The sequence below is a fragment of the Myotis daubentonii genome, chromosome 11, assembly GCF_963259705.1.
Source record: "Myotis daubentonii chromosome 11, mMyoDau2.1, whole genome shotgun sequence".
Taxonomy (NCBI): Eukaryota; Metazoa; Chordata; class Mammalia; order Chiroptera; family Vespertilionidae; genus Myotis; species Myotis daubentonii.
Genome location: NC_081850.1, coordinates 19,963,775 through 19,991,102, shown reverse-complemented (window position 1 = coordinate 19,991,102; position 27,328 = coordinate 19,963,775). Strand labels below are relative to the sequence as shown.

The 27,328-nt window shown below is 38.2% G+C and overlaps 1 protein-coding gene across 1 annotated transcript in view; it reads left to right on the top strand.

Annotated features, from left to right (window-relative positions):
- Positions 1–27,328, top strand: part of FOCAD (focadhesin) — a 286,965-nt gene that overhangs the window by 148,780 nt on the left and 110,857 nt on the right. The window contains exons 16-18 of the mRNA XM_059656547.1: positions 24,374–24,508; positions 25,843–25,893; positions 26,636–26,719. Coding sequence (XP_059512530.1) covers positions 24,374–24,508; positions 25,843–25,893; positions 26,636–26,719 — 270 coding nt within the window. The remainder of the gene's footprint in view (positions 1–24,373; positions 24,509–25,842; positions 25,894–26,635; positions 26,720–27,328) is intronic.

The window sequence follows — 27,328 nt, the reverse complement described above, 5'->3', positions numbered from 1 at the left end:
GAAGAAATATTCTCTCATTTTAAAAAGTTTTACTGAGATATAATTCACATACCATTTACATCGTCCATTTCATGTGTACAACTTAATGGTTTTTAGTATATTTAGGGTTATGAAGTCATCACTACAATCAATTTTAGAGCATTTTTATCAACCCCTCCCCCCAAATCCTGTACCCTTTACCTGCCACCTCCTAACCCCCAGTCCTTTTCTAGCCATAGGCAATCACTGTTCTACTTTTGTCTCCATGGATTTGCCTAGTCTGGACATTTTCTATAAATGGAATCATATATATTATCTTTTGGGACTGGCTTATTTCACTTAACATGTCTTTAAGGTTCAATGTTGTAGCATGCACCAATACTTCATTTCTTTTTATGATTGAATAATGTTCCACTTGTTTATCCTACCTTTTATGTATTCATTCATCAGTTGATAGACATTTTTTCTATTTTTTGGCTATTATGTGTAATACTGTTATGAACATGTATGCACAGGTTTTGCTTAGATATGTTTTCATTTTTTGAGGGGTATAATCTAGGAATGGAATTGCTGGATCATACGGTTCCTCGATGTTTAACCATTTAAAGAACTTACAGAACTCTCTTTAAAGTGGCTGTGCCATTTTACATTCCTACCGGCAGTATATGCAGGTTCTAATTTCTCCCCATCGTCAGCAACACTTGTTATTATCTGCTTAAAAAAAAAAGAAAGAAAGAAAAAGTAGCCTTTTAGTGAGCGTAAAGTAGTATCTCATGTGGCTTTGATTTGCGTTTTCCTGCTGACTAATGATTTTGAGCATCTTTTCCTGTGTTTATTGGCCACTTATATATCTTTTTGGAGAAATTCGGATACTTAAATATTCTCCCCTTCATTGCTTTTAACTTCCCTGGTCAGCCAAGTTACATTTCATTTCTACAGGAATGAGTAGTAAAACAATATTGTCCTCATGCTTCTAAGGAAAGGAAATCAGGAGTTTGTGTGTGTATCTTTTATGGGCCTTTTATTACAAAGAGCTTATCAAACCATACAGAAGATCCAATAAAGAAACATATATTCTACTTTGATACTTTGTCCACGTGTAACATTTTTCTTCATTTTCATATGAAATTAGTGGAATGCTTTTAGCTGTAGAATTATTGGAGATGTTTTAATAATAGTAGTAAGTACCTATTGATTTACTGAGTGCTTTCTATATTTTAAACACTATGTACTATGTTGTTATATTTATTATCTCATTTAATCTTACTAAAACGCCCTGTCTGTGATAGGTACCATTTTCTTCTTCGGAGACTGACAGAGATTAAATAATTGCTCAAAGTCATTCAATTAAAAGATGGTAGAGTCAGGATTTAAACTCAGGTCTGTCTAAATTCAAAGTTAATTTCTTAATCACTATGTTTCTTAATCACTTAAACACAGCTTTTTTGAGATGTAATGTACATGCTATCACTATGCTTGTGTTTAGTCCACCCTGTCATGTTGTGTTATTGGAGAAATCTCTGTGAGCATGATGCTTGTACTCTTTACTTGTACTTTTCCTTCTCCATTTCCTTTGTAATTGATAATGCATGAGATTTTACATTATTTAGGCTTTATATAAAGATCCTAATGAAGAAGATGTTTTGAGCTAAAATCAATTAATTTTCAGTGTTTTTATGGGTTATATTTTATATTTTAAAGATGCATAAAATGATTTCATGCCTCTTTTAAAGACATTCTAGTGTTATAGTATTTCTTACCATACCTCTCACAAAGCCATTTTAATTTTTCTATATCCCTTCCCATTTTATGTTTTATACATACATTTTTACAATTTTCATCTTCTCTATGTTGTGCTATAAAGATTTTCTATTTTGATACAAATTTTAATGGCATGCTTATTTCCATCGAGTGTAAGCATTATAAGTAATCAAATTATTTTTTATTGGATTTCTAAGTTACTTTCCATTTTTCTCTCATATGCTCAATAGTTTAAAAAGTAATTACATATGTAAAGTTTTTCCTTTCTTTTGGATTATTTTCTTGAGCTAAATATTTCAGAGTTTTAAAGATATAATTGTGTTAAATAGTTAGGTTATTATTCATTTTTTACTTTCCATGCTTACCTGAGCATGAGAAAGAGGTGGAACGTAGTAATTTGTATCCAAGTTTCTGGCAATACTATTTGTTAGTACTGAGAACAGTTCAATTGAGTCACTACTTCATTGAGTCTAGGGTAGCTTTTCTTCTTATGATCATTCTACTTGTTACCAGGACTCCAGAATCCCTTCTCTCCAATGAATACAAGCTGTTATTAAGCAAAGGGAAAGTCTAACTTGAATGTTCTTTACTCAGAGTGTCTTTATCCCATGTAGGTTTAGCTTTTGGGAGAATCTATATAATAAAAGCCTAAGCAACCATTATGGTGGAACAACCAGAATGACTGGTCGCTATGATGAGCATTGATTACCAGGGGGCAGATGCTCAACGCAGGAGCTGCCCCTTGTGGTCAGTGCGCTCCCACAGGGGGAGCGCCGCTCAGCCAGAAGCTGGACTCATGGCTGGCGAGCGCAGCAGCAGTGGCGGGAGCCTCTCCTGCCTCCATGGCAGCGCTAAGGAGCAGCATGTAGGTAGGTGGTAAGGAGTGAGGGATCCTGAATTGGAAGGGTGGACATCCCCAAAGGGGTCCTGGACTGCGAGAGGATGCATGCTGGGCTGAGGGACACACACACACACACACACACACACACACACACACACACACTGCGCAAATTTTGTGCACTGGGTCTCTAGTTATTAATAAAAAAGAACAGGTGGTGATTAAATCCATTATAGACTTTTAAATAAAAATTGTTAAAAAGTTAAGTATATTTTTATTCATTTTGTTTTTTTAAGTCATTTGTGTATTATTATGAGTGTTTTTAAAATTCATCTAGAGATCATATTTAAATCCATTCCAGCGTTTTTGTTTTTTTTTGTGGGTTTGTTTTTTTGGGGTTTTTTTTTTTCTTTTATTTTATACTTTAAAATGTTTTTATCACTCTTTTCCTTTATAGATTTATGGGTTGTAAGTTTAAAAGGGATCCTATTTACTTCATACAGTCTGTTGTCTTTTTCAGGAGATGTTCAAGTAGAAGGTTTGGCAGCCTTTCAGAAGTGTTTGGCCAAACTGTCATTTATTCATCCTCTGATGAGCAGAGGTGGTGAGGAGAGCCAGGAAAAGGACATGGTGCAACTTCCCCCTCAAGCCCTGTGTCCACTGCAACAGCTCTCATAGGCTCGGATCCCCTCGGCAGAACACAAAGCGTTAACCCTAGCATAAAAATATTGAAAATACAAGCCAGGCTGTGCAAGACCCTCTTCTGGATAAAAAAATTTCTCAGACATTTTCGGCTTCTGTGAACTCACAGTCTAGTAAGGGAGAACGTTGTGTTAAGAGCACTAAGTATATTTGCAATTCAGAAATAGTGCAGAGGAGAGACATAAGCCATCACAGGAATATTTCTCTCTACCTCAAGCAGTGGAGGAAAATAATATGTGGGAGAAGAGAGAGGCTCTGTGGCTTGCCAGTACCTTTAGTTTTTCTTCCTTGTTTATGTGAACAGCTGTATTGAGAGAAAACTCACCCATTTAAAGTGTATAGTTCAGTGGCTTTTTGAATACTCAGAGAGTTATACATCCATCACCATAATCCATTTCAGAACATTTTCACTACCCCCAAAAGAAACCTCACACTCTCCATGCCCTCCAGCCCTAGGGAACCAGCAATCTATTTTATGTCTGTATGGATGTGCCTGCTCGAACATTTTGTATAAATGGAGTCATACAGTATGTGGTCTTTGGGGTCTGGTTTCTTTCACTTAGCATAATGTTTTCAAGGTTCATCTATGTTGTAGCATGTATCAGCATTTCCTTCTTTTTTATGGCTGAGTAATATCGCATTGTAGGATGATTCCACATTTTATTCATCTGTGCATCAGTTGATGGACCCTTGGGTTGTTCCCACTGTGGGGCTATTATAAATAATGCTGCTGTGAACATTCATGTGCAAGTTCTTGTGTGGGCATGTTTCATTTTTCCTGGGTGTGTATCTAAGAGTGGAATTGCTGGATGATATAATTCAATGTTTAACTATTGGAGGAACTGCCAGACTGTTTTCCAGAGCAGCTGTACTGCTTTACGTTTGCCCAACATACATCTTTCTTCTACTCTCCCCAAATAACGCAGATACTATGAAGTATTGTTAGTTGTTGCCTTCACTGTTACTCGAAACTAACATGTATATGATGAGGAAGAATAAGAATACAATAGCATATATGCTGCCATAGAAGAGAATTATTAGGAAAGAGGAAAGGGGAGGTGCCCTGACCAATTGTTTGTTTTCAACTTTATCTGGGCCATTGTTGCCTTGCCACTCAAAATAATTTTGTCATCTGCCTTTGGTGGATCGCCGAGCCTTGTCTCCATAGGTGCCATGTTTGACCAGTAATCGGTAGCAATCCTGAATGGTTTGATGTTTACCATACTAAGGATGTTTCTCCTCATAAAAACCACCAACATATTTATGAATCAAAGTGTGAAAACTTATGGCCTATTTTGTTTGATTATCATAGGATTACTATTTTAAATTAATTCTAGTATTAATTAAAGTAAAAATATCAATAGCGACCCTATCTCAGTGAAACAGGAAGTACCTGGGCTGCTTTTACACATGAAAAAGGCCCATGAAAAAGGTGTCAGGTAGCAGTTTGTCGCTCCCTGTGGATGAGTATGTACTCTCATTGCTGTCATCCCCTTGCTTCCAGGTGTACATTATCTAGTCTTTGCAAGTGTGTTCCTTGTTTTAACATTAGAAATAATTTCGTGTAAGCAATGTCAGTTTGCCTTCTTAACAATTTGCCCTTCATCTTTCCAAACCATTCTTCAACAAAGGTGTAATATGGCTAGTAAACAAATGAAAAAAGAAGTCATATTGTTAGTCATTGGGAAATGTATACACCATTGGAATCACTAAAATGAAAAAAAACTGACAATACTACATATTTGAGAAGGTGTGAAGTAATTGGATGCATTGCTGTCAGTAATATAACATAATGTAACCATTGTGGCAAAGTATTTGGTAGTTTCTTATAAAGCTGAACATAAATCTACCTTATGCAACATTTCTAATTCTAGATATTTACCATAGGAAATGAAAACATGTCCACAAAATAAAACGTTTCCTTTCAGCTTTATTAATGATAGCATTTTGGGAAACAACCCAAATGTCCATCAGCTGGTCAATGGGTAAATAAGTTGCATGTATTCATACAGTGGACTACTCTTTAGAAATAAAAGGAATTCGGCCGTGCTATTTGCAACAATATGGATGAATCTCAGAAATGTGCTCCATGAAAGAAGGCAGTCCCAAAACCATTCACATATTATATTTTTATGGAATTCAACAGTAGGCAAAAATCTATCTATGGAGGTAGAAATCCAAATAGTGGTTGATGGTTGAGGAGAAGGGCATAGACTAGAAAGGGGCATGGGGAATTTTCTGGACTGTGGTCTCTGTCTGCACTGTCCAGTGCAGGAGCTGCTAGCCACACGTGGCTAATGAGCCCCTGCACTCTGGCCAGTTCAAATTGTGATGTGCTGTAAGTGTAAACTACATGGACAAAGCCATAGCACAAATAAAATGTAAAATATCTTAAATATTTTAATTACATATTGAAATGCTAGTATTTTGGATATATTGGGTTAAATAAAACATATTCAAATTTCATTTCTCTCTTTTTTTTACTTTTTAAAAAGTGTGGTTACTAGAAAATTTAAAAATTGCACATGTGGCTCACATTTTATCTCTATGGTCACATCTTGATTAGGGTGGTGGTTATAACAGCATGTACATCTGTCTGAATTCACCGAACTGCATAAATAAGATCAATACTTTTTACAGCATGTTATACTTTACAACACCAAAACTATAAAAGCTACAATTTTTCATGCTGGTTACCTGGTTACCCTAATATCTGATATTAGATTTCGCAAAGGTCTTGTGATATAGGTGATGTTTGCTCATGGGTATAGGAAGTCTAACATCCAGTCGATGTAGAAACGTGGAAACATGGGGATTTGAGTGCTCTTTGGTTTAACTGTAATTCCTGTGCTTCTCCCACTCTGTCATGTTGCTTTACCAACTGATAAAAGTGTGAGGAGTATACTTTGGGGACAGCTTAAGTTTTGCTCCTTCAGTCGTTGATTTCTAGCCCTGTGCTGTGTGAGTGGTGATGAATGAGTCACAACAATTTGGAAAGATAATTCTGTAACTGCCTAGACATCTGGTAACCTTCCTATCGCCGTCTCCAAGAGGAAACGAACTTCCAGTGTAAGCACATCGCCGGTGGCCGGAGGAGAAACCGCTCGCGGTGTGTGCAGAAATGAAAATCGGTACGCTGCCGTGAAAAGGGGACTCGCTCACTTTTAACATCTCCTCTCAAGTCTTGAGATGGGGACGGGAGGCAGTGCCCACCCTCTGTTTTCTTAAATCAGCTGTGAGTCTGTTGGAGCAAAAATTAATAGGCGTTGCAGGACCCTGAAGAAAAGCTCTTTCATCTTGCCCAGCTCCAAGAGGGTGTTCTATTTTCAAAGTGGAGTATTGTACAACCGAGCGACAGATAAGAAGGGGAGGGCCCTTTCCGCGGGTTGTGACCGCTGGAAGAGTTCACTTCGGGCCATTTGTCACAGCAGCAATTTTCCCGGAAATACCCTGTGCCAAGGTTATGTTTTGGCTATTCTCCCCTCTTGTATTGATTTATTTTCTGAAATCGCGGGGAAGGTGGTTGTCCCTGCCCTCTCCCATCATCCCAGCCCTTTGTCTGGCGGCTCCCTCTGAGCACCGTGGGGTGGGAATGATTTTCAATGGCGCGCAGCAGGTTTGGGAGGTTTTAGGGAGTGAGTGTGGTGTAGAAATGGCCAAGAGGAGTCCCGTATGTTGTTAAAGCATTTTTTTTCAGCGTGATAAACATAATTTAATATGGAAATGTGATCCATTGTGCCGTGGCAGGGTTTCTCAGCTGTGTACAGTACGGATTCTGTCGCCTACTGTGGACTCGGTATTTATTACACTCCGGAACCTCTTTTGTTGTTCTTACGTTTTGTTTGTGGGGACTTTTAAAGGTGGATTGCCTGTTCAACCTTGCAGAGGAGTTGATTAAGTTTAATTTGCTATGCATTAGAGAAGGAATTTGCTGGTCTTTTTGAACTGAGCTCTACATTATTTGCAGTTGGGACATGTTTTTTGATGCCTTCAATTCTTCTTGGGCATGAAAACGCCTTTTCTACATTTGTTGAATCTATTTCCATGCTGAGCTTTTTATATGCCTCAATGACTCTTTGCAGTTGAAAGTTGTAGTTTGGCCTTATTTTTAACTTTAAAAGGACAGCAGGAACTTGCCTATTATTAAACGTTTGTAGATATTATAACATTTACTTTGTCATTCTGTAAGTAGATTCTAAAATATGGTTTAAAATGGTTTTTCATTTTCTAAATAAAATTTTAACTGACTGTAGTGTGTTTGTATAATGGAATAGTATTCACACATGGCCATGTGTGAAATGTGTGGGGAAATAAAGATATGGTGTGGTTTTTTTTCTTTAAATAGAGAAGAATTAAGCTTCCCACTGTTCCTTAATTGGTTGTTTTTAATTTTTTTTTAGGAAAGCATTTGAAGATCATGTGAAGTTGAGCACTAGATCAAAACTTACCATAGAAAATTTTAAATAGAAGGTCTTGAAATGTCACCATTTCTTGTTTTTGCTTTTAGACTTCAAACCTCTTTCTTCTGCTATTTGCCCTTTTCCACACTCAGATTTGCTATGCTCTTTTAAGATATTCTACGCTGAAAAACTTACAACCTCAGCTTTTAAAGTTATAACATTTAGGAGCTTCTCATGCCTCCTGTACGTTATTTAAATCCAGTTTTCTGTTTCTTTGGTGCTTAAATAGTGTTTATGTGAAAAGCTTTCTCTCTGGAATTGGAATCTTGGTCTCTGAGGATTATTAGCTGATGTGAGTAGTTTGTGACCGAGCGTGAATGCTGTTCGGGGTTTCCAGCCAGGAGCTTCCGGCTCTCAGTCACAAACCCAGGGCATTCTTTCAAAGATCAAACGAGTTGGACACTGGGAGAGTTTTAATGATGCCAGTTAACATCAGAAGAGCTGGGCTCTGAGGTTGCAAACTGTGCTCATCTGAATAAATGCCACTGAGCTGGAAATAATGACACGACTAAAATGATGCTAATTGTCTGCCATTCTGAATTCCAGTGAAAAATATATATTGGTTTAAGCTTATACAAGAGGTGGTTTTTCTTTGGGGAGAGGGATGTAAATGGGGTGTGGAGAGAGGCTAGTAGACTGAGTGGCGTCAATGGTTTGAAAGCTTTTATGGATTTTGTGATCTGATTGAAAGCATTATTTTGATACCTTCCAAGAAATTAGTAGGTCTTTTAAAAATGTTTTATTTAGCATATAGGGATCTATCCCTGAGCTACAATTAACCTTTTTTTTTTAATCAAAAAATGGAATTATCTGTGGTATTTAAGCTCATCTCCTACTATATAAAAATGTGCTAAGAACATATATATATCTCACCTTCTCTTGGCCTAGGATAAAATATCACTAAGAGACTCATTTCTGGAAAAGACTTTACCTTGAGTGAGTGACTAAAATCATGTGTTAGTAAAAGGCAGTGCTTAGGAAATATTTGGCATTAAAACAGCAAGAATTTGATAAGTCTTTACATAGTTACAGACTTACTCAGAATGCCTCTCCAACAAGCACACAAACCCAGCAGTAGTATTTAAAAATGATAATATACGCGTTTGGTTTTAACTTGTTTAGTTTCAAGATTTTCATAGTTGACAGAAAAGGATTCATTAGTCTGTAGACTGTATTATCAGTTGGATGTTATTTTAACGCCTTTTCATGGGTTAAATACACATTACTTATCTTTATGTTTTAGATGACTTTATGCAAGATAGGCCTTGTTTGGTTTTCGAGCTTTATTAAAATCTGGACCTTGCTGTAACCAGTTTGGCTCAGTGGATAGAGCGTCGGCCTGCGGACTGAAGGGTCCTGGGTTCGATTCCAGTCAAGGGCATGTACCTTGGTTGCGGGCACATCCCCAGTAGGGGGTGTGCAGGAGGCAGCTGATCGATGTTTCTCTCTCATCGATGTTTCTGACTCTCTATCCCTCTCCCTTCCTCTCAGTAAAAATATCAATAAAATATATCTAAAAAAAAAAATCTGGACCTAATTCTTCTCACAAGAGCCTCGTGGAATGTATTGTCCTAGGTTCTAATTCGGGGGTACGAGTCAGATGTTCTCATGAGTACCATTCTTTTTGCGTTGGAGCCACGGCATATTCCCTCTACTTACATAAGTGGTCATTTGAGCAATTTACTTGCTTACACATATGACAGGGACGTACAGCTTTGTTTGAAATACAGGTCAAACAAAAGAATACCACTGACCTTATTTCTTTCTGTTACACTTATAACTTCAGTTGGAGTGCATTTTCTTGTTTTCACTTGTTTGGCTCTGCTACTCCCCCTAAATTATGGACTTCAAAGAAAAAATGAATGGCATTGATTTCTAGTGTGCAGAGTAGGGCCTTCCCAAGTTTGGGGATAGCCGGTGCTTCTGACTTAGAGCCTCTAGAGAGCTTAGGCTGTCTACTCGGAACCGAGTTCCCCAGAGACACTGATGTGCAGTGACGTTTGAGGCCATTGTCAAGAGCAGCAGTTTCTAAAGCGAACTGTGTGTAAGTCCACTCAGGTGGTGGGGGAAGAAAAGATTAGAATATTTCTTATTTATCTCAAAGAGAGAGAAGTTAAGCCTTAGTTATATTTAATGGATGGATTGATGGCTTCTTTACTTGCACTTCCATCAGATGATCATGTGTCACCTGTAAGCAGACCAGGGGTCCTACAGGAAGGTGGGAATCCCCAGTGAAGACTAGTTGCAGCATCACCTCCCCTTTCACAGAAAACGGCTGGCCCTTGCAGTTTATGGACACCAGTTACATGAACTCATAGGAGATATATTTAGTTCCATCATTTTATTAAACATGCTGATTTCAGGTGCAGATTGTTGTAAACCTTGTCTGAAGCCCTGCTCACCTCAGCTTCGTGGAATTTCGTTGTTCTTCATATGATGCCTAAGCACAGCTACACACAAATTATTTGTCTTTCTTTTTCCGAACCATGTAATAGCTGTATTTTTCTGACAGCAATATCTTAAGAAAATAACAGAATTGAAATGTAATTCACATATCATAAAGGTCACTCTTTTTCAAGTGTACAATTCAGTGATTTTTTAGTATATTCACAAAGTTGTACATTGACCACCATTATCAAATGCCAGAAGATCTTAAACCTTTGCTGCGGTGGGCTGAATAATGGCCCCCAGAGATACCCAGGTCCTAATCTCTGGAGCCTGTGGGTGCTTCCCTTATGTAATAAAGGGGACTTTGCACATGTGATTAAGTTAAGAATCTTGCGATGGGGATATTTCCTGGATTATGCAGGAATGGAATTTCTGAGTCATATGACAAACCTGTTTTTAACTTTTCAAGGAGTTGCCGAACTGTTTTTTTCCTAGTGGATATACCATTTTACATTACATGCCAGCAATGGCATGGGAGTTTCCATATTCTTGCCAACATTTGTTATTGTCCTTATTGGGTGTGAAGTGGTATATCTTATTGTGGTTTTGATGAGCAGTTTCCTGATCACTTATGGTGTTGAGCATCTCTTCGTGTTGCTTATTGGCAGATTATATTATTTACAGTATTTTTCACTGAGATTGGGAGTGTACCTGACAGACATTTTTGTATTACATGAAGGTTCAAGTGTTATTGAACTTAAAGATGTTACACATTTTTTAAAATTAAGGACCATTGTTCCAACTAGTCTTATTTTGCCTAATATTTTTCTTTCTATAGCTCATGTATATAACATATATATAAGTGTTCATGTGTATAACATATATGCTGGTATGCTAAACATTTGGTACCAGTAGAGATGTACAAACAAGCATGTTTACAGGTCACTGGTCCAGAAAATGTTTCTGTGGAACTTATGCTAAGATATCTTTCATGAGGTGTCATGCAAGCTATCATTCATTATAAAGAGATCTGCTTAAGATGACTTTTTCTCAGCTTTTGTTTTATTCGATAATATAGAAATGCTTTGAAGCAATAACACACTGACTCTAAAGAAATTAGAATGTCATTCGCTTAGAAAAACTGTCTTTCAATGAGTAATTGAGGAACGAACACCATTATATAACAACCATACAAACAAGGAGAAATTAACCCCTTACCAGAGGTACCATTGGCAAATATGTTCTCCCATACAGTGGGCTCCCTTTCCATTTTGATGCTCATTTATTTTGCTGTGCAAAAGCTTTTTATTTTGATGTAGTCCCATTTGTTTATTTTTCCTTTCTCTTGCTCTAGGAGATGTATCTGTGAAATTTCTTCTATGTGAGATGTCTGGTATTTTGCTGCCTACGTTTTTTTTCTAGGAATTTTATGGTTTCATAATTTACATTTAATTCTTTTATCCCTCTTGAATTTATTCTTGTGTATGGTGTAGGTGGGTGGTCTAGTTTCATTTTTTTACATGTACCTGTCCAGTTATCCCGACACCATTTATTGAAGAGACTGTCTTTACTCCATGGCATGCTCTTTCCTCCTTTATCAAACCTACAGTCAATGTCATAGTCAGTGGGCAAAAACTAAAACCATTTCCCCTAACAACAGGAGCAAGACAGAGTTGTCTGCTTTCACCACTTTTATCCAACATAGTAGTGGAAGTCCTAGCCACAGCAGTCAGACAAGGAGAACAAATAAAAGGCACCCAAATTGGAAAGGAGGATGTAAAACTGTCATTATTTGCAGATGACTTGATATTGTACATAGAAAAACCCTAAAGACTCCACCAAAAACTACTAGATTTAATAAATGAATTCAGCAATGTAGCAAGATACAAAATTAACAGCCAGAAATTGATGGCATTTTTATGCAACAATAATGAACTCTCAGAAAGAGAAAATAAAAAATAATCCCATTTACCATTGTAACACAAAAATTAAGATACTTAGGAATAAACTTAACGAAAGAAGTAAAAGACCTGTACTCTGACAACTATACAATGTTGAAAAAAGAGATAGAAGAAGTCATAAACAAGTGGAGGATTATATCGTGTTCATGGATTGGTAGAATTAATATCATTAAAATGTCCATACTACCCCTGGCAATCTATAGACTCAATACAATCCCTATCAAAATACCAATGGCATATTTCACAGATCTAAAACAAATACTCCAAAAATTTATATGGAACCAAAAAAGACCCCGAATAGCTGCAGCAATCTTGAGAAGGAAGAACAAATTTGGAAGGATTACAATACTGGATATCAAACTATACTACAAAGCCACTGTAATCAAAACAGCCTGGTACTGGCACAAGAACAGGCGTATAGATCAATGGAATAGAACAAAGAACCCGGAAATTGACTCAAGCCTTTATGCTCAATATTTGACAAAGAAGGGACGAGCTTACAATGAAGCAAATCTTTATTTTCCTTTCTTAAAAACTAGTGCCCATCTAGGTGGAAGCAGCCTCCTTCTTGGTGCTTCTGTTTTCCTTTCATTGGACTTTGTTAACTGCAATCCCAAACTGTTTTAGCAGCTAAAATTTCAATACAAAAAAAGTGAGGATGAAATGGCACAAAGGAGAAGCAAGAGCTTAAAAATCTCTTTACATCTTCCACTTGGCCTGGGAAACTTTCCCAAATAATATTAGGGGAGTTTCATGGTAACAACAGTTGGCACTTTTGGATGAGTCTGATGCCAAATGAACATCTAAGGTGTCACTGCTCATCAGACCTCAGAAAAGATGTTGATTAAAGTACCCACGGAAGTTGAATTCTGATGAAGCACAACCAGCCTAGTACTGAACACGGATGGTGGTTCAGCAAACACTTGTTGACCGCATACCCCTTGCCAAGTACTGTGTTGTCTTTTTACAGGCGTCTTCATAGTAATCTTGTGAGCTTGGTGTTAACACTCTGATGGCTGATTTTGTGTCCCCTTGACCTATCTGGAGGGTACCCAGATAGCTGGTAAAACATTATTTCTGGGTGTGTCTGTGGGGGTGTTTCTGGCAGAGATTAGCATTTGATTCAGTAGACTGAGTAAAGAGATCTACCTGCCATCACCAATGTGGGTGGCATCATCCCATTCATTGAGGGCCCAGATGGAACAAAAAGGCAAAAGAAGGACAAATTCTCTTCTTGATCTGGGACATCTACCTTCTCCTGCCCTTAGACATCCAAGCTCCTGGTCCTCAGGCCTTTAGTTTGTGGGACTTTCAGACGTGGCCCCTGGTTTTCAGGCCTTTGACTCAGACTGAATTATGTCACCGGCTTTCCTGATTCTTCAGCTTGCAGGTGGGTGATTATGGGATTTCTTGGACTCCATAACTGTGTAAGCCAAGTCCTATAATAAGTCTCCTCTATCTATCCATCTATCTATCTATCTATCTATCTATCTATCTATCTATCTATCATCTATCTATTAACAGTTCTGATTTTTGGAGAATCCTAAGTAATATAAATACTACCCTAATTTACTACCCCAAATACCTATTCCCCTGGTGTTAAATAGGCCCACACACTGAATCTAAACTCTCTGTTGTTTTTGCGTGTGAAAAGCAAAAATTTGGATGAAAAATAAAGACTATTACTGGCAAAACCAATAGTTTTGCTATACTTTCTTAACTTCTCTGGAGTATAAAAAGCCTTGGGAAGCTTTTCTTATAAACATCTCCCTCCTTTCCTGGGCTCCAAGCCCTATCTTTGTTTCTGCTAGGTTGCCGACATTTCTCTTTGGTGCCCTTTGTTTCCTCTTCTTTTTAAATGGTCTCTTCTGTGGCAGGCGGACTCTTGGAAATCAGCAATCTATCTTCTCTTCAGAAGTTGTGGTTTGCTTTCTTGAAAGGGCCCTTTACCACTGCTGTGGGACTGATGTTTTTCTGGGATTTCTGATATAGCAATTCAATTGTAATGTAGGCTTCTGAGAATAATTGAAGAAGACATTAATTGTTCACTTTGAGTTGTGGATTTTATATATATATACAGTAATTTGAATTTTTGAACTCCTTGGTATTTGCTTAGGAGTGGTTTGGATTTGCTGTCGCCCAAGAGAGTTGGGTCCCGGGAGTTAGCGCTGACAATTTGCAGGGAACAGTTCATTAAAGCCACAGTCTCCAAGCTGGAGTACAGTGGGAAACTTGAAGACTTTCTAAGGGGTAGGTAAACATCAGTAGATTTAAGTGACTACATTTCCAGAGCTTCAGCTTCACTGTCTGCTCCTCACTAACATTTATCTGAGATCATGCTGCTTCTGCTTTCCCAACTCTCCTCCCTCCTTTGTTAAAGGAAAGTAGATCTCTACCTATTTAATATTCCTTAGACCAGTGATCGGCAAACTCATTAGTCAACAGAGCCAAATATCAACAGTACAATGATTGAAATTTCTTTTGAGAGCCAAATTTTTTAAACTTCAACTATATAGGTAGGTACATTGTTATTAACTCAATTAGGGTACTCCTAAGGCTTAGGAAGAGCCACACTCAAGGGGCCAAAGAGCCACATGTGGCTCGCGAGCCGCTGTTTGCCGACCACGGCCTTAGACCATTGCTCTGAGGTCTAAAACCTTCTGGGTTTCAAACAGGGACAAGTCAAAATACTGACTTTGGCAGAGAAATTTTAAAATCAAGTTGCCATTTCTCTCTTCCACCCAAGTCACACCCTTTCTGTTTTTTATTTTTTTTTATGTATAGTGATAACTTATCAATATTTCCAACATATTTATGTTGTTTAACCAATAACTGCTTTCACAATACAATGGCACAGTTGAGTAGTTGTGACAGAGGCTGTGTGGCCCACAAAGCCTAAAATGCGGTTCAGCCCTTGGCAGAAGTACCCAGCCCTGTGCTAGTTGTTGGTGGGCCAATTAGCATTCATTCATTCATTCATTCATTCATTCAACAAATTTATTTTGAGGGGCATGCTTTTACATGCCAAGCTCTGTGCTAGATGCTGCATATGTGTGTGGATGGAAAAACTTTATTTACACTTATTCCAACCTTGTTTTGGGGAACTATCCTATCTAATAAAGACAGAATATGCAAATTGACTGTCACTTCACAACAAAGATGGTGGCGCCCAGTCTCCTCAGCACCACCAGAGTCCCCCAGTCCTTTCAGCCCTCACCACATGGGCAAGGGGCAAGCAGCACCCCAGTCCACCACGGTGAGCAGACAGCAGGGCACTGCTTGCCCCTCTTCGCAGTGGCAAGGGGCAAGCAGGCCCCCACAGAGAGCAGACACCAGGACCTGTGGTGGCATCGAGCAGGCAGGTCTGCAGAGAGCAGAGAACCATAGGGAGCAGGCCCAAGCCATCAGTAGGACGTCCCCTGAGGGCTCCCAGATTGGAGAGGGTACAGGTCGGGCTGAGGGACCTCTCCCCCCCACCCCCCGCACGAATTTTATGCACCGCACCTCTAGTTTTTATAATAATTCACTGGCTTTTAGCCCTAAAAAAGCAAAGTAATTCCTAAAGAAGGTCTGCGGAATTTTTTTTTTCTTTTGAACTTGTAGGTTATAGGTTTAGCCTTTAGTTTTTATTTTCTTCATCAGGAGCTTGTTTGTTTCTTTGTGAAGGTGTCACAGGTATGTTTTCTTCTTGTTATTAGGGGGCTGTATAAGCCTTTCAGGCCCCAAAGACTGATCTTCACTTTTGTTATCCACGAAGAATTCATTAGTTCTCTTATTCGAAAATCTGTAGATACATTGAATGGACAGGGGTGGAAGAATCATTTTCAGTGAACATGAAATCAGGTTAAGTTCCAGTAACTGTCAACATTAGTTCCTTAGAAATGTATTCATCAAACTCCGTATTTTAAAGTGGAATGAACTCGATAGGTATCCCTAAAAGCTTCCTCTCTGCAATTTAAAATTGCTCTTAAAGTGTTCTCAGAGCCTCTGAAGTGACTGCTTAATTCATCAATTATTTTTGATACACAGCATGTTGATTTTTCGATATGAAATGGCACTAAACTGTATTTCTCAGTCTCTTTCTGCAATACAGTCATAATAGTCCCTTTAGCCCTATTTAAAAATAAATGGATGGTATTTTATGCTTGTTGCTGATGGATATTCAGTTTGCTTGGCTTTTAATTTTGTAGCTGCTGAACAACTTTCTGGCAGTTTGGTTTTGGGGGTTTTAAGCTATTTTGATTGAATTTCTAATATTTTTCCTTACTACCTTGGCATTTGACCTCCATTTATGAGACTAGGAGAGGGAGATCGGGGCAGAATAAAGCACTAATCATTCTCTTGGCGAAAGAATATTTCTGACAATTCTTACTGCGCGCTTGCTAGTTCATGCCAGAAAAATGTTCACCATGAAATAGATCATTAATCCAGACAGAATGTAGCAAAACCGAAAAAGTGCACGTCGCTGCAGGAGTCTTTGTGTCATTTTTTCTGTTCCTGCAGAGAAATCAATGGAGTTTGCATTGGGAGATACTGTTCCCTGATGGGAGGTATCTCAGGGAAGCTGCAGCTTCTCACATGAGGAGGAGAGAAACCTAACATCCCAGGCCACTGGGAGGCTTGCTAGATCAATCTGTGTGATAAATGCCTCTTCTGTTTTCACTCGCGACATTTACTCGGTTGTAAGCCTCTTCTGTTCAGAGAATAGAATTACAAGTCTGCACTACAAACTGCCAAACAGGTGTTCAGAAATACAGACTCATTTGAAAGGTCTCTGACGCACCTACTTTAGGTAGTGATATTAGGGATCGTGGACGTGACGTAGCTTTACCGCATCAAGTACAGATGTTTTTGATGGACAGAGGCGCACAGTTTGGGATTCAGATGTGTGCCTTGAGGACAGAGGTTGAGCGACTCTAATAGAAAATCATCGGCATTACTGTCCTTTAGACTAGGAGGGACTTAAAAGGCAAACTCAGTACTTATTCCTGTTATTTCCTACAGCACTACCCTGATAATAAACTCGTCTCAGACATTAAAAGACTGTGAAATTGCTTACATAAACCTGTTAGTCATTTTTTTACACTTAGAACCTTTAGCCCCATGTTATTGGGATGAGAAGGAATGTTATTTTTCCCATTGTTCCTGCCCCATTGATTGTGTCTCCTTACTCTCCTCTTATCCCCTGTTTTGGTAACAGAAGCTTCCTGTCTGGTGAATTGTGTGTGCTGAATTAGCTTACGAGGGCTTCACCACATCATGATGACTGGAGTCCTTTAACAGTGAAGGCAGTTTCTTTTACCTTCATTATGCAAAGGGCAAATAAGGCGGTTTTCAGAGCCTAAAGGTTTTTATAAAGCTTTTCCTTCGGTTGGAGTAAAGCATCAGAACAAAAGGGAGTAGGCTGCTCTCCGGAATTGCTAGAAATAGCTTTGGAAGTAAAATTAGAAGATAGCTATTTGTTCCTCTGCGGAGGCACAAAGTCATTCTTGCAGCACAAGCATTCGAAGCAAGGGCTCGGATTCTTTGGGGATTCATTATTTTTCCCATTGGTTGTAACAGCAGTCACCATCTTTTACAGTGTATAAAGCACATTTGCATACAATTGCCTCACTGTGGCCTTTTCTGTTAACCTGGTGCTATACACAGAGCAGGTGTTACTAGTAGGATTTCCTTTATGGAGCTGGGGAAGCAGATTGAAGGAGATTAATGACTTTGCCATAGTCACACAGCCACCAAATGGGAGAGCCTGGGGTCTCTGACTCCAATCATGCACTTTCCAGGGTTCCATACTGCATAGCGCCTTTGTAATCTGTGCTGTTTAGCGTTGCTAAAATTCTTAGGAAGGAATAACATGGGAGAAGTGTCATTCTCCGGAGAAACAAAAATAGAAACAAAATATGCATAATGTAAGCACTTAGAATGGGATAAATTCTCCAAAACCTCATAGACAAACAAAGCAAGATGTTCCGAGTCATGTGCGCATAAATATTCATAGGCTATATGTGCACAATACCTAGGTATTGTTCCTGCTATATGTACACAATACCTAGGTATTGTGCCTCCCATTTTATTTATTTATTTTTGCTTGTTTTGCCCTTACTGTTGAATGATGGATTTACTGTCATAGGCCAGTAATTTCCTCTGCACTTTTAGGATCTTACTGCATGATCTTGTTAATTTTGAAAAGTCTGTTGTTTCTATAAATTGTTTCTTTGTATATAGTCTTTATTTTCTTCCATTTAGCTCTGAAGATTTTTTTTTTTTTGCCTTTGGTGGTAAACAGTCACATTATAATGTATATAGATATAAACTTATTTTTACCTGTCCTACTTAGGACTTAGAGAATTAATGTCCTTCATTGGTTCTGGAAATTTTCAGCCATGATTTCTTTAAGTAATACATTTTTCTATTCCTAGTGTTTAACCTTTTATTTCAAAATAACTTACAGAAAAGTTTCAAAATGTAGTACAGAGTGATGTAGAATGGAAAACTATTTGGCAATAAGAAAGAGTAAGTACAGATACATGGGATGACATGAAGCAACCTAAAAGTATTATGTTAATTGAAAAAAGCTGATAACAAAAGACCACATGTTCTATGATTTCATTTATAGAAAAGGTCTAGAAAATTCATATTTAGAGACAAAAAGTAGAGTTATGGAAGCATGGGAGGAAAGGGGGAAGAACAAATGATTATGGGCTTCCCTTTGGGGTGACGAAAATATCCTAAAATTGATTGTGATGACTGCAGCAACTTTGTGAGTACACAAAAGCCATTGGATTGGCCCCGCCAGTATGGTTCAGTGGTTGAGCATTGACCTATGAACCAGGAGGTCGTGGTTCTATTCCCGGTCAGGCTCGATCCCCACTGTGGAGCGTGCAGGAGACGGCCAATCAGTGATTCTCTCTCATCATTGATGTTTCTGTCTCTCTCTCCCTCTCTCTTCCTCTCCGAAATCAATAAAAATATATATATTTTAAAAACCATTGGATTCTACTTTAAATATGTAAATAATATGGTCTGTGATTTATATCTTTAAAAAAAGCTGTTATTTTTTTAAAAAAGAAATAAAAATAGCATAGATTTCTCGTATATATTTTTCATCCATTTTCCCTAATGTTTACACCTTGCTTTAGTCATTATAGCACAGTTACCAAAAATAAGAAGTAAACATTGGTACAGTGCAATTGACTAGACTGTGGACTGTATTCAGATTTCATCAGTTTTCCCACTAATGACTTTTCACCGTGCCATGACCCCAGTTGTCATGTTTACTCAGTCTTCCAATCTATACCAGTTTCTCCGATTCCTTTGCTTTCACGACCTGGACGCTTTTGAAGAGTCCTGTTAGTTATTTTGTAAAATGTCCTTTGGTTTGGGTATACAGATGTTTCCTCATGACTAGATGTAGTATTTTAGAATATTACAGAAATAATATGCCTTTCTCAGTATGTCTTATCAGGGGTGCATGATGTTGATAAGTTTTATTACTGGTGATGTTAACCTTAGTTAGTTGGTTACGGTGATGTATCCTGAGTTTTTCCATAGCATATTATTATTTTTTTGTAAATAATAAATGTCTCACAGGAGAGACTTCGAGACTATCTAGTTTGTCATCCTGCTTGTCCTCAAACTTTTGCCCACTAATTTCAACATTCATCAGCACATTTTGCATACAACAATTATTCCTCTGGTATCTGTCTAATGGTGATTTTTTATTTCTTTCATTGCTTCTACATTTATTAATTGGAATTCTTCTGTAAGGAAGAACTGTTACTTCTCTTTTATTCATTCACTCATTGAATTATTTATACTAGTGTAGGCTCGTGGATATTAATTTGGCCATTGGGATCTCTCAGATTGGCTTCTGTGCCCTTTCAACAAGTTCACCTCATTTTATGCACACGTCCTTATTTTTTGGCACCAGAATTTGCTCCAGACTTGTTATTTTCCCTATCCCAACCCTGGAACCAACCACTTCTCTAAAAGCCATTTTAAAATTAAACTCTGCTAGGAACTCTTGGTGAACATAAGAAAGACACCTCATTCAAAGACATATGACTTTGAACTTCCTTTTTTATATTTTAGAATTCTCATCTCTCTGGTTTATATTTAGGATACTTCCTATTCATTGGGTTCATAGTTTCAGTGACTGTATTTTTTACTTGTAGAGATTCCATTTGATTCTTTCCCAGATTTGCCTTTTTTCCGTCATGCCCTGTTATTTTACTGGGAATTAAATGTGTTTTCATCTCTAATTCTTTTAAGTGCTTTTGTGCTGCTTTCTACTTGTTCTGTTATCTGAAGGTCATGGGTGTCTATCCTGCTAGTTGTTTGTGCTGATTCTCACTCAGATTGGACTCATGCATCATTCTATGTTTTGAACTTTTTCTTTTGTCATGACCTCGTTTTTAGAGGGGTTTAACTTATTTTTCTGTGTGCATAAATTTGGGTTATGTGTTATGGGAGTACCCTTTGAGAGTGGTTCAGGTGGCCCCAACTCACTGCCATTTTTTATATTAATTTCTCAGCTCAGTGGTTTCCAGTTCAATCATTTCACCGAGGGTATTGCCATTCAAGAGTGCTGGCTTTATGTGAGGGTCTCTGTTCCAACTCCTGCCTTATGAAGGCTAAAGGCCCTATCCTTTCTGTGTGGGCATTTGAACACAAGCTATTAGGTTATAGAAACTGATAACTTCCTTATAATACCTCAGTACAGGTATTTTCCTCTTTGTTTCTAGCCCTAGGTAATACCCCCATTTTTTTTTCTTTTCAGCTAAGCCATATATGTATAGAACTTTATCAATCATTGCAAGTGTGGCCCATCATATTGCTGGAACAGAAGTCAATCAGTTTTTTTAAAAAACAAACAAGTTATTGGGTAATGTGCAGAACATATATCAAATAGAACTTTTCAGACCCCGTCTCCCTTTTCTAGTTTTCCCTTTTTTTAAATAAAACTCATCTTTATTGTTGAAAGTGTTACAGATGCTCCTCACTTCCCCCCTTCATCTCGCACCCCCCTCCCAGGCCTTCACCAAATTGTCTGTGTCAATGCTATTCATGTAAGTCTGTAAGTTCCCTGGTTAATATCTCCCACCCCGTCTTCCCTCTAAGGTTCTCCAGTCTGTTCCATGCTTGTATGTCTCTGGATCTATTTTGTTCATCAGTTTATTTTGTTCATAAAATTCCACATATGAGTGAGACCATCTGATACATATCTTTCTCTGACTGGCTTATTTTGCTTAACATGATACTCTCTAGGTCCCTCCATGCTGTCTCAAAGGGTAAGAGATCCTTCTTTGTTACAGCTGCATAGTATTGCATGATGTAAATGCACCAATGCTTTTTTATCCACTCATCTACTGATGGGCACTGGGGCTTTTTCCAGATGTTAGCTATTGTAAACAATGCTGCTATGAACATAGGAGTGCATATATTCTTTTTGATTGGTGTTTTGGGTTTCTTAGGATATATTTCTAGAAGTGGGATCACTGGGTCAAATAGCAGTTCCATTTTTAATTTTTGAGGAAACTCCATACTGTTTTCCATAGTGCTCGGGGGTCACATAACTAGTTAGTATGCCAGAGTCTAGTTTGTTATTGGAATTAACCAGGCAAATTGTTCCACCAACTAAGAATGGCCATGCACGACCACTCCCCTTCTTTTTTCATGTTACATTTTATTCATGACTCTGGGCCAAAAATATCCCACTTTCCAATTCATTATCCAAGTTTTTTTTACTTGTTTTAATCTCCACTTTAGCTTTACCATGCCTCAGGTTCCAGTGCTATCAGTAGTTAAGTACTGATAATGTTATTTACTTACCACTGTGCTTAGTACTAGGAAATGAGACCTATAAGACAGGGTCATTGTTTTTGAAGAATTTACTATCTAGTTGAGGAGACAATTTACATTCTCGAAAATTGTGAACAATACTAGACAGTATATAATTAAATGCTAAGTTGGGAGACAGAGTTTTAAGTGTTAGAAATTGGAGGAAAGAAAGTAATAAAATGAGAGCCTGAATTGTAAGAGAAACTTAATTGTGGAAGTGGAGTTTGAAGTGGGTCTTGAAACAACATAGATTGGAACTGGATAGGCATTTAAAGTGAGGAGAAAGCACAGACAGTTAGTGAGTATATTATGCATAAGATTTTTAAAAAAAACTTTGAGGCTCCTTATGTGTTAGAGATTAGTGAGAGATGGGAATTCAAGAGAGAGGGGTGGATGCCTGCTCTGACTTTGGCACTACCCGATGAATCGTTCCAAAGTAGCATTTTAATTTTATTTATTCCCCAATACAGATATCTCTAGAGGCTGCCTTTTCTTTTGATTCTAGTACAGACGCTTTGACAATCCAGGTACTCTGACCCACGAGCCTTTCCTCACTGTTACACAAGTGTTTTGTGCCTACAGCATGCATTTTGGGGGATGGATTCTGACTTAAGCTTTCCATTTCCTAGTGGGTTTTCTGCTGAAGAAGGATTGTCCATTCCTTCTTCAAGTCCCATCTCAATACTGCCTCGATACTCTGGTGACTCCCATCTACTGATATCTTTCTTCCTGAGATTCCTCTTGAAACTACTTTCTGTTAAACAAGGTTCAAAATCTAATCATATACCTTTTGTTTTCTGATAATTTAGAATTACATGCACTTCTCTTTCTTTTTAATAGGTGCTAAGTTCTGTGAAGGTTCAGGTTATGTTTTCTATTTTATTGTTCCTCTTAGTGCTGCATACTAACTACTCTGGTTATAGATTCATTGTTGAATTGAAAGCTTTTAAGGAATTGTGTGTTTTTTAAAATTTCAAATACTGCTGATTTGTAATATTAGAGCTACAACTTTGTATAAATGTGCCTCCTGTCATGCCGTGCACGTCGCACTGCTCTTAACTTAGTGTGTGTTACTGGAATCAAATTTGTAGTCGATCTCAAGTCAAAGCACATTTTTTTTTTTTTTTTTACTGTTTCATGGAAAGTAGAAAAAAGAGCAAAGCACTAAATCTAAGTTTTCTGTGATACTTTCCTCTGTCTTCTCGTTGAACCTCTCCTTAATCTGTGTTCTTAAGTCTATATTATTCATTTATCTTTGACATCTTTCCACTGACTACCTCCTGTAGCTTTTCTAAATAATTTATATGTGTAGATGGAGATAAATTGTGTGTGTTAATTCAAGCTTAAGAGAAGAGGTTGGAGTGTTTTAGAAAGATTAATCCTTGTTCAACTCTATCTAATTGATCTGTGTTGGCACTGTTCCTGCCTGGGTTTTAAAAATTTAATAAAATATCTATAAGTGAAGAACTCATCTGGAGTTGGAGTTGGAATTAAACTTAAAAAGGCGTGAATATTCATAAAACCAGATATTAAAATGAACTGAGAACACTTGCTTTAAGGAAATTGGGCTTAAACATTTTTCTTAGGCTTTAGTTTTTACTTGATCTCTTAGCCTCCTTAAAAAAAAAAAAATCTGAGATGACTTTTAAGACAAAGTCTCAAATTATTATTTTAAATAATATAAGTATTCTCCTCCCTTCTTTAAAAGCTTGTAAGATGATTTGAGAGTGTTCAATTTATTTATAGTAGCCTCCCCATTTTCCGGGCGGTGCTGTGGTTTCGGCAGTGCTGAGAAACTGCCAGGACTGTGGACACCTGGCCTTAGAAATGTCCTAACATTAGCTTACCCTTCTGTGTTTCACAGACTGCTTCTCAGCAATGAAGGTAGCTAATCTGGAATTTAATTTCAAGTGTGTGCCTGAGAGAGAGAAAAGCGGGGGGGTGGGGGGGGCGGCGGGGGGGGGGGTGGGGGGGGGCGGGAGAGAGAAAGAAAGAGAGAGATTTTTTTCTCCTTGCAAGAAAGCAATTGTATGAGGCAGGCTAGGTCTTCTTCCACAACAGTTTAGATTACATTGGTTTAAATCATTTCTTTTGAGGGCAGTACCTTATGAAATCTTAACTTCTAGGAATGTTCTTATTCTTTTCTTAAGTCTCCTTATAATAAAAGATAGTACTCTTGTCATGGTGATGTAAAGTGCAGCCTAGTAGAGTCAATGATATTGTAATAACTAGGTATGGTACCAGAGGGTACTAGACTTCTTGAGGGAATCACCTCTAAGTTACATAAACGTCTAACCACTATGCAGTACACCTGAAACTAATATAATATTGAATGTCAACTGTAATTAAAAAATAAAAACATTTTGAAAAAGATAGTGCTCTTTACTAATGGCTTCTTAGGAATTGAGATCTTGTTGGGCATTCACTCTTGACTTGCTTCGCAGGTTGTTTGTATTCGCTCCACTTGGAACGCTCTCTCCCCGAAGCTGAGCTGCGACACCAGACCTCTCACACTGAAGACGCTCAGTGAACTGTTTTCCCTGGTGCCTTCCCTAACCGTCAACACAGCTGAATACGAGGTATGCGTTTGGAGCTCAAGACATTGTCTGTTTCTACACTGGAAAGACGTGTGCTTTTTAATAACTTTTGGATAAAATATTTGTAATTCTTTGCCCAAAATCCTTTAGCATGTTTTGTTCTGAGAACATGTTGATATCTGTATGGACCCTCAGGAGTAAGGAGGATATCTACCCTTATCAATTCTGAGCCGTTAAGGCTCATTTACATAAAGAATACCAAGTTTTTATTATGAGGGTATAGTCAAGATTTTAAAAAGTCAGCATGTTAAAAAGTATTTTGAAAATAATAGATTTCATCAGACCAACAGTTTAAATTCCTTTTGTTGGTGTTTTCAGTTCTAAAAAATATACAAAGAATCTTCCGTTACTATAGACATATTGTCAGTTTGCTCCTAGCTTTGCCATAGAGATTTGGTTTTTACATGTTACTTCACATTTTCTACATACATCTGTCACCTTCAACTATACTCTTCAATGAGTATGATTATAAAACCAACCCATTAGAAGAGGAAAATAATTTTATGACAACTCTGTGTTTGTCATCCTAATGAATTGAAAAACTTGGTGAAAGATGCTTTGCTGTCAAATTCATAGATTCCTGCTTAACGTTTCCTTCAGTTATCTCTTCTGTGAGTGAAATAGAGAAGGTGTTGAATTCATTTATGCCTCCTCTTTTGTGGCCATATTCCCTTCCATGTTCATCTTTTTTCCTTTTCTTTCAAAGAGCAGCAATTGATTTTTACTTCTTGCCGGACTTTTAGTTTGCGTCATGGATTTTGATAAACCACCCCTCCATCATATTCCAATATTGGTCCCTTTCATGTTTTTGATCATGTGATAAGACAGTAGGAAATGGTTAGGTTTCTAAATTTAATAATCTTAAAATCCCATTGTATTTAAAATATCCATGTATCTAAGTGATGAGTCTGTTTCCAAGTATTTTCATTTTATGAATGGTGGGTAAATACAGGTTAAGTCAATTACTAGGGGTATAACTTATTTTTTAAATATATATATTTTATTGATTTTTCACAGAGAGGAAGGGAGAAGAATAGAGAGTTAGAAACATCAATGAAAGAGAAACATTGATCAGCTGCCTCCTGCACACCCCCTACTGAGGATGTGCCCGCAACCAGGGTACATGCCCTTGACCGGAATCGAACCTGGGACCCTTTAGTCCCCAGGTCGACGCTCTATCCACTGAGCCAAACCGGTTAGGGCTGGGGGCATAACTTTTAAGGTGTTTTAATTTCCACTATTTGCTATTAGATGTTTATTCTCGGTTTTATCTTTGTCTTAACATTTTACTCTGATGTTTATTTTGACTTTTTCAGAATTTCAAAGTTCAAGTCCTCAGCTTCCTCTGGACTCACACTCAGAACAAGGTACTATCACAAGGGGTGTCCCTGACACAGAGCCAGGCTGGGGAAGGAGCTACCAAATCAGGTTCTTAGAATAAAAAAGGAGACGCCCTTGAAATGATGGCTCCTTGATTTTAAAAGAATTGCAACTATTCATAAGTTTAGACTTTAGAACGTATTCTCGATTTGCTCTCATTAAGACGTTTCACCATGAAGTGCACGTACTACTTGGTGAAGCTGACATTTGTCGGAAGAGGGACAGATGCCATTGTCTCATGTTTTTAATGGTCCTTCCCCGTCCCGCTTTGTCCCCCCTCAGCAAGCATTCCAAACAAGCAACCACCCAGGCCATGTTTTTAGTATTGTTTCCAATAAGGAGTATAGAGAAGAGGGTGTGGCTGATGCATCCCACGCATAAGTGAGAAAGCTTAGCTTCCCAAAGGCTAGCTTTCCCTGCTGGGAGCTGGAGCACCGGAACCCAGTTCCAGGCCTATCAGACTCTAGCCCCTGAGCCCCCTTCCACTAAGCCCTACTACGCCATGGGGGCCTGAGATTATGCATTACTTTATGTTTAATGTCCAAACTAGGGCACAAGTCCTAGTGCTTCTGGTCCCTCCACCCAGTGCTTTTCTCTCCATTTCCAATTGGGATGGATTAAGCAAGTTAATGCCGTTTCTGGAGCACCAACCATAGAACTCTGAGGGTGGAGAGGGAGTTGTTTATTTTACGTTGTTTCTTTTTTTTGTCTTACCTTTTTCCTACCCAGGACTCGGTTGTAGCAAAGGCTGCCTATCAATCTCTGTCACGCTTCAGCGCTGGCGAGCACACGGTTCTTCACCTGCCCGAACAGGTAGGCCCGCCTGCTCTCTCACTGCTCTCCTTCCTGCTGAGCTTTACAACTTGATTTGCATCTCCCTTCCCCTTAGGGGATTCGTACCTGATGGATGTATATGTAATTATAGATATGTTGTCTATGAAAGATAAGAATTTATATTCATTACCTGTTTGAGCTGTAATGAACTTAAACGGTAGTGGTGTTAGACATCACAGATAGTGACTTTAAATCTCTTTGAAGAAGATGGGAGACGCCTGTGGTGCCAGTGGAGTCTCCTTCAGGTGACTGGGTGTATGGCTGCATGCCTGTGCCCACGGCTCACTCCAGAAGATCTGTGCCACCGTAGGAACCACTTTGCCAAGTTAGGATACCGTCTTGGACTTCAAATCCAAGCAGGGCCTGTACAGACTAAGATCTATATTGCTTGTGCAACCAAAGATCTTTGTTTGTGATATAAAGTTGAGGTGCCATGTGAAAAAAAATCTGTTATTTATTCATTTAGTGTGAAATGAAGTGTAGGTTAGCACCAGAGAACTGGCTGAGGAAAGTATTACTGTCTTTTAAGGGTTAACGCATCATGTGACATTATCGTAGTGTTTAGACTAAACTAAAAATGCACAACCT